General features: G+C 44.3%; 1 protein-coding gene across 1 annotated transcript in view; it reads right to left on the minus strand.

Moving 5' to 3' along the window:
- The window catches only part of GIPC2 (GIPC PDZ domain containing family member 2), a 503084-nt gene that overhangs the window by 359537 nt on the left and 129148 nt on the right, over positions 1-14399 (minus strand). The window contains exon 2 of the mRNA XM_078644977.1: positions 3217-3402. Within this exon, the coding sequence (XP_078501103.1) occupies positions 3217-3402 (186 nt within the window). The remainder of the gene's footprint in view (positions 1-3216; positions 3403-14399) is intronic.

The raw sequence follows: 14399 nt of genomic DNA on the forward strand, positions 1-14399 counted from the left end.
TAATCTTTATCCCGTTTCAAAAACGTATACTCCTGGTTGCTGTGGCTTCAGGATTGGAGTATGTCATTTACCAGCAGCCGCAAATGCAATCTGGCCTGAGGGAACAGCAAGTAGATCCGATAACATGCTCTCCTACAGTTGAAGATACAACCAATCCAAATCTGTCAGTAACGGAATAGAAAACTGCTTCTGCAGACCAAAAGCCTGGTGCTAATGTGCAAAATGCGGAGATGGTGTGTAAACCAACCTGTAGTCCAAAAAAGGTTTTACAAAAAACTCTCTTTCTTGAAGCTTTGAAAAGGGTGTGGGGTCATGAGATAGGACACATAACTCATAGTCCTGATTCAATGTCAAAAGCATGTGGATTCACTGATAAATTGTCTTTAAAGGAACATGCAATAAGGCATTTGCATAGACTGAGGCATAACATATACTGTGCATAATAAACGAGGTGGATTATGCGATGGAGATAGACGAACTCAAGTGTACTGTCATCGGAGATCTTTTGGCCTAATTCAGCTCAATATCTAGGCTGAGACCTCCAGTGATATTCTTGATTAGGAAGAGCTTTTGTTTTCTCATATGAAAGGACAGTTATGATCACTCTGCAATGAGTCCTCTCAGACTGGGCTACTAAGGGTACCCAGAGTAAGGAAGGCGCGTATGGGAGGGAGATCTTTTAGACATCTCGCCCCCAGATGTTGGAATGTCCTTCCCCCTGAACTGTGACTTGAACCATCGGAAATCCTGTTCAGGAAAAAGCTTAAAACTCACCTTTTCAGCAGGTAGCCTTCAGTGGGGGGGGGGGGGGGGGGACGACCACTCACTTATCACAGCGCGGGGACACGCCAGTGGCGTCACCAGGCGCTTTACAAATGCCCAATAATAATAATAATAATAATTATCTATCTATCTATCTATCTATCTATCTATCTATCTATCTATTTATCTATCTAGCTATCTATCTATCTATCTATCTATCTATCTATGCATGTGGGACACGCTGCCTTGAGTTGTCAGTGCAGAGTTTTCAGCCAAGTCTGTGAACAAGGACCAGCAGGTCCGAAACACATAAGGCAAGATTTTCATCTGTGTGCAATTGCCAGTTATGCCTTGTAAATAAAGAACTCGGCCAGAGTTATCCTCTGTGGATTGCATCTTCGTTTTGGAAAATCATTGGTGTGTGTGTGTGTGTGTGTGTGTGTGTGTGTTTGTTGCACAGTGGGGATTGAAACTGCGCAGTAAAGTTAGGTCAGAGTTTCCAAAGGAAGAGCATTTATTTGGTGCACTAATAACTTTGGAGTCATTTGACAAATCTCCACAAAACTTTCCCAACAAAATGTTCATCTACCTTACCTTCTTCTTGGAAAGCTTTGGGGTGATCTGTCAACAGGGGTTAAGGAAATGGAGGTCCCACAACACTTTTCCCCATATAATTTCCATTGGTAATTTTAGACTGTGATACAGACAAATGGCTACATAGAATTACACCACTTTTCTTTTTTGTGATTTGATGTAAATCTGTTAATTAGTTCAGGAAGGTTTGAGAAATTAACGGTCAAAATGTATATATTTATTTACAGTTGGTCCTGCAAGATTTCTGCTGAAGTCCTGAGGGATAGTAAATTCAAAGAATAAAGGGTTTTGATTGGCACAGGGAGCCTTTTTTACCCGTCGGCAATTTTACTCCTACAGATTCAGGACTGCTTCCAATAAAATCCATGCTGTGATTGGCTGGCCATAACAGTGTTAAGAAATGTTGCAGCCTCAATTGCTCACTTTTCAGGACACACTAACATAAAAAGTTAAACCACAGGCTACTGGCTGTGGAGAGCTTTGCACAGCACTATCAATGCAGTATAAAGCTTCATTATGTGAGCTAGCCAGACTACGCACTGCCTGCGCTCAGTGTGAAAGCTGCGCATACAGCCCACTCCCTAAGGAGACCTAAGCCCCATTTGCTGGGCAAGTCCCTACTACTCACAGACTGTGAAGGCGAGCGGACTATGCATAGAGCCTACTTCCCCCAGACACAAGCACTGTAACGTGGACAAGTCTCTACTGTGCACAGTCAGTGCTGAGTGTGCAGACTGTGTGTAGAACCCACTTCCTCCAGAGACCTAAGACCCATTAGGTGGCTAAGCCCCAAAAATGCACAGAAAACAGTGCCTCTGCAAACTGTACATAACGCCTACTTCCTTTAAAGACCCAGGACCCATGAGGTTGCAAGTTTGTATTACGCACAGCTAGCACTCAGTATGCAGACTAGACATAGAGCCCACTCCCTACACAGATACAAGCCTCATTAGATGGGCAAGCCCCTACTATGCACATTCAGTACTCAGAGTGCAGACCTGCATAGATCCCACTCCCTCCAGAGATCGAATCTCTATTAGGAGGGCAAGCCCCTGCAATGCACGACCCATGCACTGTTAGGTGGACAAGCCCCTGCTTAGCCCTGCTTAGCAGTCTGCACTCAGTATGCACACTGTGCATAGAACCAACTCCCTCTACAGACCTAAACCCTTTAGGTGAGCAATGCAAGATGCCCAATCACATCAGGAGTTACCCGTATAGTACTGGGGTACACCTGTGTGAAATTATATCCTGAATCACTGCTGCTAAGTAGCCCTTGTCATCAGGGTCGGACTGGGAACCACATTCGGCCCTGGCAAAGTGCTCGGCTGTCCCCCCCCCCCCCCTCCTCCCCATTCGGGGGGGGGGGGGGGTTAGAGGTGCCGCCGAGCTCTTTGCTGGGGCTGGGTTTCGGACGATTTTGGTACAGTGCCGATTTTGCAGCTATGCTGCAAAAACGGTCCTGTAACAAAAATGGCCCCCAGGGGCCCAAAACTGGCCCCCAAGCGTGTGGCGCACCGGGTTATTGTCGGGTGCCCGCTACGGCCAGTCCAGCCCTGCTTGTCGTCTATGACAACTTAAAAGAGTTCTGCCTGTTTAACCACTAACCTCTAAAAATAGATATTTGCTTTTACAATTTTAATTAGGGGGCTAAAAATGCCTAGTCTGACAAGTGATATTGGCCAATGTGGCTCAGATTTTTTATATTTGAACCTTAAAATTCCACACTTGACATGACAGGCTCTTAGTGAGTTTGTTGTATTGGTGACCATGCAGATTGCAGTTTTGGTTCTGTAGACACACACTTCGACATGGACACCTGGTAAAAGAAAATGCACAGTTGTGTATGTTGAATCATACCTTTATAAAGGCGTAGCCCACTCCGTTGTCAGTGATAGTAAGTCCAAGAGCATCCTCGGATTTCAGAACATCCACTTCCTTCTTAATTCCTTTCACGTGGGCAAAAATAAAATCTTCAAGCCCAATTTGTCCGCCCAAAAGTTTGTCCATGTCAATTTTATGTGTATTCAAGGTGCAAAATAGTATCTGAAATAGAAATAATAAAAAAAGGTTGTTGTTTTTTACCTTTTGATATGCTATGGACATGGTGACAAAGGTTAATATTCTTACTCTGATATTCTTGTAACTGGTACGTGACACACATATTGAGGTATCTAATTCAACACTGCAGTTAAAAGTTAAAATACTAATTAGGCAGAGCATTATGTTTCTACAAACTATTAGCATTGCGCTTTTAATGGATACCGTATCGGAGTATGTCAATACGCTGGGTATAGTATTTCAATCAAATCTTGGGGTTTCACTTCTGTGTGTCGTGTAAATATTAAAAATGCATTATTCAGTGTGTTTCCCAAAGAATTGCTCAAGGAAGAGCTATTTAATTACCATGTGCTTAAGGTAGTAATTGTTTAGAAATATTAATCATTCAGCCTGCAATCTATAAATAAGACAAATTTTCTTGTTCACACAAATACATGTATACACCAACTCACAGAGGGGCTCTCCTGTCATAACCGATATTTAATTTGCAGAAAAATAAATAAAAGCAGGGGCAGGTGCTGACATTGCCGAACACCAGGTTGCCTAATCTTTTTTTCGGGAAATAGCTATTACAACACGACTGTTTCCAAGCATGCCATTGCAGAGTACGCATTACTATGTATGCTCCATTGCAACGTGAGCCATTACTACTTTTTTTTTTACTAAGCACATGTTTTTACCACGCATGCCTTTACAACGAATTTCGTAAAGTGTGGAAAAGTAAATTTTGCCATGTTCTGTGTCCCTACGCCTCATCCATCATATGTTATGTGTGCATGACCAATATGCATATGTTATTCCCCATGTCCGATTAATGACGCAATTACAGTTGTGTCCACCTCTGGTATGTCATTTTCCAGTCCTCGTGAATACTACGAATATCAGGCCTATGTAAAGTTATGTTGCCACGTTTCTCAGTGTGCACGTTATTCCATTATAAAATCTCCGTTTCCAGGCCTCAAAAAGGGCCCGGACCCTGGATTCAGCTTCTGTCTCCTGAAAGCCTCGCTGAGGAGCGATACAGCCCCCACCTGTATCCTCGACCCTTCACTTACTTCCTGCCTCGCAGTGCCCGGTGCAGCTTGGTTCTGCCTCTGAGTCTGCCAAAAGTATGTTATAGTTCCAGTTATCAGTTCAGTCCTCCTCTTCTGCATTCCTAAAGCTACTGAACTGCATCAATAGTTTCCGTCATTGTCTAGCCTTCTCGTCTCCATGTTAGAGAAATACTGTATTTAATGGTCATTTAATATTCTTCATCACGCACTACATGTAGAATAATGCATGGTCCAGTCTTAGAGTCAAGTTAGCCTCTCCCCTCATGACTTCTAGTTCATATCAACATGTTCCCTAAACATCAGATACCAGATAGGGTTTAGGTACATGTCGCTCCGACCCTCCAGACTCTAGTCTCTGCTCCTAGCACAGAGTTCGTAGCCCCCAGCTTCTCCTAGTAATACGTCATTGCCAGTTTTCGCGCACCATTAGGTTAGAGGTCCCGGCTCCTTAGGTAGCCCCCTCCTATGTTTCCGCCCATTCATGACATATTCTGTTACGTTTGCATCACATGTCTATGTATACTCCCAGTAACACCTCTTTTTACTGTTATCTTTCGCGACTGCTACGCGTCACGCCTTCTGCTCCACCCACTGCTACGCCTACTGCAATGTAATGCTATGTGTTCGCGCTATGTATATATGCCTGTGTTTTGTTATTGAATGTTAGCGCGCTCATCCCAGACCCAGCCCCGGCAGCTGCCGGGCCTTATTGTCCTATTCCCATGCAGGTTGTCCTGATCCTGTCCTTATGCTGTAATAAACCTGCAGAAACTCCTACTACCTCGAATCTTGACTCTTATTTATTGAGCTACCTGTTATGTTATAAATCTAGTCAAAAATAGGGTATTATTTATTTATTTACCACATAATGGCGCCCGAATAGGGACTTGCCCTTTCCCCACGCGTCGGTGAAGCCACGCCGACCCCCTGACCCTCTGCAGTCGTGACGGAACCATACCGTGCACTGGCAGATATTTCTGCTCCAAGTATCCCTCAGGCCCACGGAGGAGACGGAGGAGGCGGTCCAGCATCCGAACGAGACGGTGGAGGAACGCGGCGAGTCCCGACCAGAGCCCAAGCCGAGAGTCCAAGGTCCGAGGTATCCGGAGGCCCACCTGTAACTGAAGTCCGAAGTCCGTCGTCCAGTCCAGTCCGAGGCCTTCCGTTCCGTGCTGCCCGGTGAGTACCATTGCTGGGGTAGTATCTAGACAGGACCAATCTAAATTGACTCCTGGTCCGTGGGTTGGTGGTGCCCAGACTCACAAACGAAGTGTTCACCTAGGTGGATACGGGTCTTGATGCGTCCCTTTATGGGACCGGTATGTTCCGTACTGTTACAGCAGTGCATCCAGTAACTCTAGTCTGTTCCGTTCTCGAGAAAATCTGTTCTGTTTCTGTTCTCAGTATTCCAGGTAATATTCTGTCCGAACTGTTATTTATAATGTTCTTTATGTATTTTACTGTTGTGGTATGAGTGCGATGTGATTTCGTGTTTTTATTGTGTATTGTATTGTGTCCAGATTATAGTTCAGTCATGCCTATATTTTCCAAGTTACGTCAGTTAAAAACTAGAAAGGGTCTGTTAGAGGAAGCGGTTCCTGTTCCGCCTAGGGACAGTCCAGGTCACTTTATGTATCAGAAACATGGCATAAGCGCCATATTGTATCTAGATTTATGGGTAGAGTATACCAAACAGTTAGAAGAAAAGTATAGATGGCCCGTATCGGGTACATGGGATGCCGAATGTATCATGCGAGTAGAAGAAGCATTATGGAAAAAGAAAGCCAGACAGTCACAGAAAGATGCCATCGAGTTATGGCGTAAAGAAGCGCATAGAAGAACGGAAAAGGAAGTCAGAAAGTCAGAGTTAAGTAGAGAATCCCAGGAACGAGCCCAAGAAAGAGAATTAATCGAGATAGGTGAACAAGTCAAAGCCGAACAGTCAGACAGACAGAGGCATGCCCTTATTAAGGGTATGTATCCTCTTCTTGCCGAAGGTGTACCAAAAGCGACCCCAGAGGCATCCAGTAATTTCCCGCCACCATTAGTTCCGACCAAGCTACGTCACAAACCGACCGCAGCTGATATTTTTATTTCGTCCTATTTGGACGACACAGTCCCCGAATATGCCAATCCTGTTCGCGCTCCGCCAGTCCCTGTAAACCAGGTAATTCATGTTCCTCCAGACACCGGAGTACCTGTTACGGTACCCCCGGTCCAGCCTATAGTTCCACTTCCCACTCTGCCAGGACGTAGAGCCTCAGTAGACGACTCCAGTCTAGGGGCCGCAGGAGGAGCTACTCCTCAAACCCCGCCGCCACACAAGCGTTTATCAGCACTCGAATTACATGCTCAAGCATCACAGCGTACTCCTAAAAGTAATAAGTCTGTCACAGAAATCAGGCAAGCCCTTAACGAATGTGTCTATGATCCAGTTCCAGGCGAATATACTATGGTTTTATATTCCTTACGTGTAAGGAGAGTGACCGAGTATCTAGTCACCTTGCCGAATATGAAAGAAGATCTAGACAGAATATATCGTTTCATCCGTACAGGGGATGATCCAGAAAGTATTGGCGAGATTATGTCTCAAAGGAAAGCCGAGATCCAGCTCATGATATTAAAGTTCCTGATCAATTGTCTAATAAGAGAACAAGATTACCCGTCTAAAGATCCCGCCGAAATGAGAATCCTGACAAGGTGGAGTGATAATATAGCCGAGGGTAAGCACAAGACCGTCAGTGCCATGGAGAGTATGTACAAGAAAATTCGTAAAGAAATAGTAAGGTTACACGAACAGCGTAAAGCAGCACAAGTAAGCGAGAAAGAAAGTATCTCTGATCCTGAAGAGGAAGAGAACGAGAATCCCGCCAGAATAGCGTATGTAGGAAAATCCAGATTTCCAGATCGCCATTTACGCCTAGAACCCAAGTCTGTTTTTCATCATCCAGCACCAGAACAAGGTTCTCTAGAACAAGTATTTCAAGCTACCGATCACATTCTGAAATCACGAGTCGGTTATAGTGAGTTAAGTACCATGCATGAACAAGAACTAGCCCGATCAGCAGTCCGATGGATTACTGATTCTACCACTTTTCCAGACGAAATAGTGGCACAAATGTTTCTGAAACTGCCCCCAGCCGAGCAACGACTGGTGGGTATGTATATGATCCAGCACCTCATTACTCTGTATGAGGGTCAACATTCTGATCCAGGTCCGTTACACGATGTCCTGAACGAGTTACTCCAGTATAGATGGAGAGGTCTAGGTACCGATTTAATTAGTGTCATTCTAGAACAGCGCCACAAATATAGAACGTTCCTGAACCCGCATTTTGTTCATGTCTCACCCCCAGAAAGTAAGTCATTCTACATAGACAGACAGAATCCGTTACGAGAAGTCCACCCAGTCCAAGGGGCGGGTGGCGTAATGCAACGAGTGTTTGTATACACTCCGATTTCAAAGATGGAACTTCTTGAAATGAAGAAATTAATTCCCTGTCATGACAAAGATCCCGCAGGGTTCCATAGAGAATTAAAAGACATGCTCCGTATGGGAGAATACACTTACCCAGATATCATTAAAATGTTAAAGGTCCTGTTACCCGCAGGGGTGTATGAAAAGTTAAAGGAAAAAGAATGGGAGGTGGGAGAGAAAAAGATCGATTGGGCAGCTCTAGAAACTGAAGACAAGGCACGAGTACCAGGTACCGGTCTTGGAGATAAATGTAAAGAATTACCAGAATTATTGATTCAAGTTTTACCCAGATTATTGACAACTAGGAAGGAAGACTGGGATGCAATCTCAGCCTGTAAACAGAAACAAGACGAGGATATTAGCGATTTTTATTCTAGATTCGAAAAATGTTTCAGTATTAACAGTGGTCTCAAGACAAGTAGTGAGTCATACCCTCATCTTTTCGTTACCAAATTAGTCGAGAATTCAAGTCCACAAATTAAAAACCGAGTTTTGAAAGTCGAAAGCACCTGGCAAGCAAATACTCCGTCCCAGATGCTCCAGATGCTCCAGTATCACCAGAATAGAATCAGAGAAGAGCAAGAACACGAGAGAAAACGTATGAAAGACACGAAAATGAAAGTGCTAGTTGCACAATCTATTCCTCAAGACAGTCAGAAGAGGGGTCCGAATCAAGCCAGTCATCCTGCAGCTCCCGTTAAAGGGAACTGCAATTATTGTAAACAGCCAGGTCATTTTATAAACGAGTGTGCAGTTCTGAAACATAACATAGCTACTGGTAAGACTAAAGAAAGACCACGTCCGCCTAGACAAGAACAAGTTTCACAGATTCCTCAGTCACAGAATGCACAACAGACAGTTACAGCACCGCAGCCTATTGCTGCAACACAGCATGTTACATCGCAGATGTACCAGTATGCACAGTCCGAGTATCCAGAGTATCAGTCATATTCATGAAACAGCCTAGAGAGGGAGGTAGGCTTGCCTCTCATCGAGATACCTGTAGATCAAGAAGGTCCCTATGTTCACAGTCAAGTATTAGGGAAAGACAGAAAATTTTTGATCGATACAGGGGCAAGTAGGACCACAATTAGTCATGCCGAAGTTCCAGGGGCTCCGCTCTCAGGCTCAAGAAATGTTTCCCTTGGATTTTCAGGAAAACCAATAGTTAATGAGATATCTAAGCCAGTCACTCTAGAAGTAGGTCCATTGTCCCGTACTACTGATCTGTTACTTACTAAGTCATGTCCAGAAAATCTGTTAGGCATTAAGACACTGAAAGAGTTAGGTGCAGTTATTTGCTGTTCCCCAGAGGGAATACGTCTGTTCCTACGTGACTTTAAGGGTCACTATGTATTACGAGATTTTGATTCGAGATTGTCTAATGTTCCACAGCACCTATGGGCGCAAGGTCCAACTGATGTAGGTTACATGCAAATCACACCCCATCGTGTGACTCTCAAACCAGGTGTAGTGTTACCACGAATCAGACAGTATAGATTGCCACCTGAGGCTGTAGCAGCCTTATCCAAAATTATTGACGAGCTCATGGCTCAAGGAGTAGTTGTAGAAACTGACTCCAATGTATGTAATTCTCCGATCATTCCAGTCATGAAACGTACTGATCCAAATGCACCCCCAGTATATCGATTAGTGATTGATTTACGAGAGCTTAATAAATGTATCATTCCTCAGTACCCAGTTGTCCCAGATATTTCTTCCCTGTTAACAGCCATTGATTCCGAAGCCACGTTTTTCACTGTCATAGACCTCAAGAATGCATTTTTCAGTGTTCCAATTCATCCAGACAGCCAGTTTCTTTTCGGATTCTGTTTAAATGGAAGGAGCTATATGTTTACACGCGCTCCTCAAGGTTTCACAGAAAGCCCTAGTATTTACAGTCAAGCACTTAAGAGACAACTAGACAACATTCACATGCCAACTGACACTGCCCTGCTCCAGTATGTCGATGATCTCCTGATCACTGCCCGTTCTGAATGTGACTGCGAGCGAGCATCACTTACAGTTCTGTATTTCCTAGCCGAGATGGGGCACAAGGTGTCACCTTCGAAGCTTCAATTCTGTGTCCAGCAAGTGGTATACTTAGGACACTTGCTGTCCAAGAGGGGTAGGCAGTTGACACCAGACCGTATTCAGTTAATAGCGAGTCTTCCCCAGCCCAGAACCCAGAAGGAGGTACGTGCCTTTATCGGCCTTACTTCTTATTGTAGACAATGGATTCCCCAGTATGCATTTCTAGCCAAGCCACTGATACAGTTAACGACACAGGAGGCAGCCGTATCGACTGTCCTCCCTTGGACATCTGACCATACACTTAGTTTCAACGAGTTAAAGAAAGCCCTATGTCAAGCTCCAGTTCTAGCTACACCGAACTACAGTAAGCCTTTTACACTTTTTGTTACTGAACGCGAAGGTACAGCATTGTCTGTTCTCACACAAGATCAAGCAGGACAATACAAGCCCTGTGCTTATTTTTCGAGCACATTAGATCCAGTCGCCCAGGCGTTGCCTGCGTGCCTCAAGTCAGTTGCAGCCACAGCACTAGCTATCAGACAAAGTGATTCCATAGTTTTAGGACACTCCCTGATTGTACAAGTTCCACATTCCGTAGAAGTTCTTTTGAACCGAACACAAACTCAGCACTTGACAATTGCACGTTTAACGGGTTATGAATTGACACTGTTCCAGCCACACATAGAAATTAGACGCTGCAACGTCTTGAATCCTGCTACACTGTTACCATCAGTTAATTCAAATCCAGACCCACACGACTGTGTGGAAGTAGTCAACATTACGACAAAACCAAGACAAGACCTGACAGACATTCCGTTACCAGATCCTGACCTGACACTTTATGTGGATGGTTCATGTATGAGAACTAGTACAGGAGAACTAGTCGCCGCGTATGCAGTGACTACTGACACTGAAGTTATTGAAACACACCGTATTGACACCCTGTCCGCTCAAGCAGCAGAGCTAGTCGCTCTGACACAAGCCTGTATACATGCCAAGAACCTGAAAGTTAATGTTTACACAGATTCACGTTACGCATTCGGAGTTGTACACGACTTCGGAGTACTCTGGCAGGAGAGAGGTTTCATGACTTCTCATGGAACCAAGATTCAGCATGGTCTCCTTATTCAAGCCCTGTTAGATGCCATACATTTACCGACATCTATTGCTATCATGAAATGCAAAGCACATACGAAAGTTACAGACATTATTTCCCAAGGTAATGATCTAGCAGACCGCACAGCCAAGCTTACAGCACAGACTCCAGACATTCCAGTTAACATGACACATACTCCAGATCCGATTACATGCATGACAGTTAAGGACCCTACACAAGATGTCATAGATATACAGTTACATGCTACTCCCGATGAAATCAAGAAATGGTCTGAACAAGGAGGGGTCCAGACAGATCAAGGATGGTTAACGAAGGGTAGAGCCACATGGTTTCTCCCCGATTCTATGGTTCAAGTCATTATCAATACCGCACATAGTCCAGCACATTTAGGAGAAAAAGCTATGTTAGACAGTATCCAGAACATTTGGTTCAACAAGCATTTACGAGCTGCAGCCAAGCAGAAAGTCCGTACCTGTATGATATGTTGTCAGTTTAATCCAGGTAAAAGTGTCCCGGTGGAACAAGGTGGTTTCCAGCCCCCTGACCTCCCTTTTGAGGTCCTCCAGATGGATTATATTCAAATGGAGCGATGTCGAGGTTTCAAGTATGTCCTTGTAGTTGTATGCGCTTTGTCCAGGTGGACAGAAGCATATCCAGTCCCAGATTACACAGCCGCGACCACTGCCAAGCAGTTGGTTCGTGAATTTTTCCCTAGATACGGACTCCCTAGAGTCGTATATTCTGATAACGGCCAGCCATTCTCATCTGAACTCATGAAACACGTTTCCCTTTTGTTAGGGTACCAGTGGAAGTTCCATTGTGTACGCCATCCTGAAGCAGCCGGTCTCGTAGAGAGACATAGTCAGACTCTGAAAATCCGCATTGCAAAAGTCTGTAAAGACAAAGGTGTGGACTGGTTAATAGCTCTGCCAGTCGCTTTGTTTTATATGCGCATGGTCGCACATTCCAGATCAGGTCTGTCCCCGTATGAGGTCGTATTCGGCCGCCCCCCTAACATGTGGGGTACTCCTAGACCCCGAAGTATTACCGATGTTTCATGTAATATGCTGACAGATTACCTAGCTTCCTTGATGTCTTCCCTCAACTCATGTCGTTCACAGGTTGCCGCCGCATTTCCAGACAATACTGAGGTGGCACCGCACGAGATCGTTCCAGGCTCCCTTGTGATGGTCCGGAATTTCGACAGATCAAGTCCGCTGGAACCACGTTGGAAGGAGCCACGTCAGGTCCTCTTGACCACCCGAACTGCCGTCAAGTTGGAAGGCAGGAAGGGGTGGGTCCACCTTTCTCATGTAAAACTTTTCAATGGATTGAAATCAGTCTCCAAGAACATTTCCAAGGATTTCCAGGATTCGAAGGACTGCCAAAACATTGTCTTAAAGGACTGTCCCGCACAAGACATTATTACAACCCCTCCCTTGTTAGAGAAAACTCCGCAACAGGAGTATAAGCTCAAATTAAGGTCTAGTAAAATAAGTCAGTCAGTTTGATTGTATAAGTCCTCCCCTAGGTGAAACGGTTAAATTGTTTCTGACATGTATAAAATAGACCCCCATAGTGAGAGAGTCAGTCAAAGTTCAATCAAATGTATCGTTTTTCTAAGTTTCATATTATTTCTCAGCATAATGATTTCCTGCACCAGTTATGCCTTCTATCTGTATTCTCCAGTTCCTCATGTAAATATGTCTGCTAATGCTACAGTAGAGCACATGTTTAGTGATCTGCCTCCTCACGAATATTCTTACCGCCTTGCTATGCGTAACAACACATTTATCCGTATGTTACATTATTCACACCAGACCAGCAATGCCACTAATTGTTGGGTGTGTGGTCGACTCCCCCCTTTCCAGACACCGAAGGGAGTTCTGCCACTCTTTCCTTATCCATTCTCACACAATGGTTCGTGTGGAGCATGGTCCACGTTAACGTCATCCTCAACAGATATGTCTTTTCTTAACAGTACATGTTTTCCAGACAAGCAAGGTCTCCCCCACAGAACAGGTTTAGATCTAGAAAACGAAGTATATAATTTAGGTAATTATTCGTCGAATTTTATGGTCCTGAATGTTCAGTCTGATACTACTCCAGACTTACCTGCTATTTCAGTACTACCAGTCAAAGGCGAATTATGTGTCCGTAGTTATGGTTCTGTACATATAGGTCATAGTGAATGTACTACTGTTATCAAGTATAGTGACAGTGGGAAATCTATTTTCAAAGCTTCACGTCATTCTTATTTTATTTGTGGTCAAACTGCATATGTCCGTCTGCCCCTCAATTGGGAGGGAACCTGTTACATTGCTTTCCTACTGCCACCTGTTTTTCTAGCCCCATCTGATTATCACAGAAACACACATCTAGTACACATTAGACATAGAAGGGAGTCCCCAATTGTCGATTATACTGAAACTACTCTAGAACAGTATACAGATTTCAATAAAGGTTTCTTCTTCTTTGTAGGACCTGTCCAGAATAGTAAACTGATCCGTAGGTTAACAAGAACCCTTGAAGCTGTAGTTAATGAGACTGCCTCTGCTCTAGGTAACCTAACCGAGGAACAATCTGCCATGAGATTTGTCGTTTTGCAAAATCGTCTCGTCCTTGACGTCATACTGGCCGATAGGGGCGGGGCCTGTAGAGTCATCGGATCTAGTTGCTGCATTTTCATTCCAAATAACGCGCCGTCTGTTTATTCAGCTATAACCAGACTCCATAAAATTGCCCATCTGTTACATCAAGATCCAGGCACCTGGACATGGTCCGGTTGGTTCTGGAATATAATTTCCGCATGGGGATGGAAAGTCCTGTCCTTTCTAAGTATAGCAGTAGCGATCATATTTAGCTGCTGCCTCTGTATACAATGTGGCCCTGCGATTTGCAGCATGTGTGCTACCTCTTGTATTCCTAGTCCCAAGCCCCGTTCTAAATCCCGTTCCAAGACAATTCGAGACGAGCAAATGGTACTGTATGAAATGATAGATGGTATCATGAAAATTGATGTTTCCTGATGGAAACGTAGTGACAAGGAGGGAATGTGGAAAAGTAAATTTTGCCATGTTCTGTGTCCCTACGCCTCATCCATCATATGTTATGTGTGCATGACCAATATGCATATGTTATTCCCCATGTCCGATTAATGACGCAATTACAGTTGTGTCCACCTCTGGTATGTCATTTTCCAGTCCTCGTGAATACTACGAATATCAGGCCTATGTAAAGTTATGTTGCCACGTTTCTCAGTGTGCACGTTATTCCATTATAAAATCTCCGTTTCCAG

Source organism: Lissotriton helveticus, chromosome 1_1 (genome assembly GCF_964261635.1).
Source record: "Lissotriton helveticus chromosome 1_1, aLisHel1.1, whole genome shotgun sequence".
NCBI lineage: Eukaryota > Metazoa > Chordata > Amphibia > Caudata > Salamandridae > Lissotriton > Lissotriton helveticus.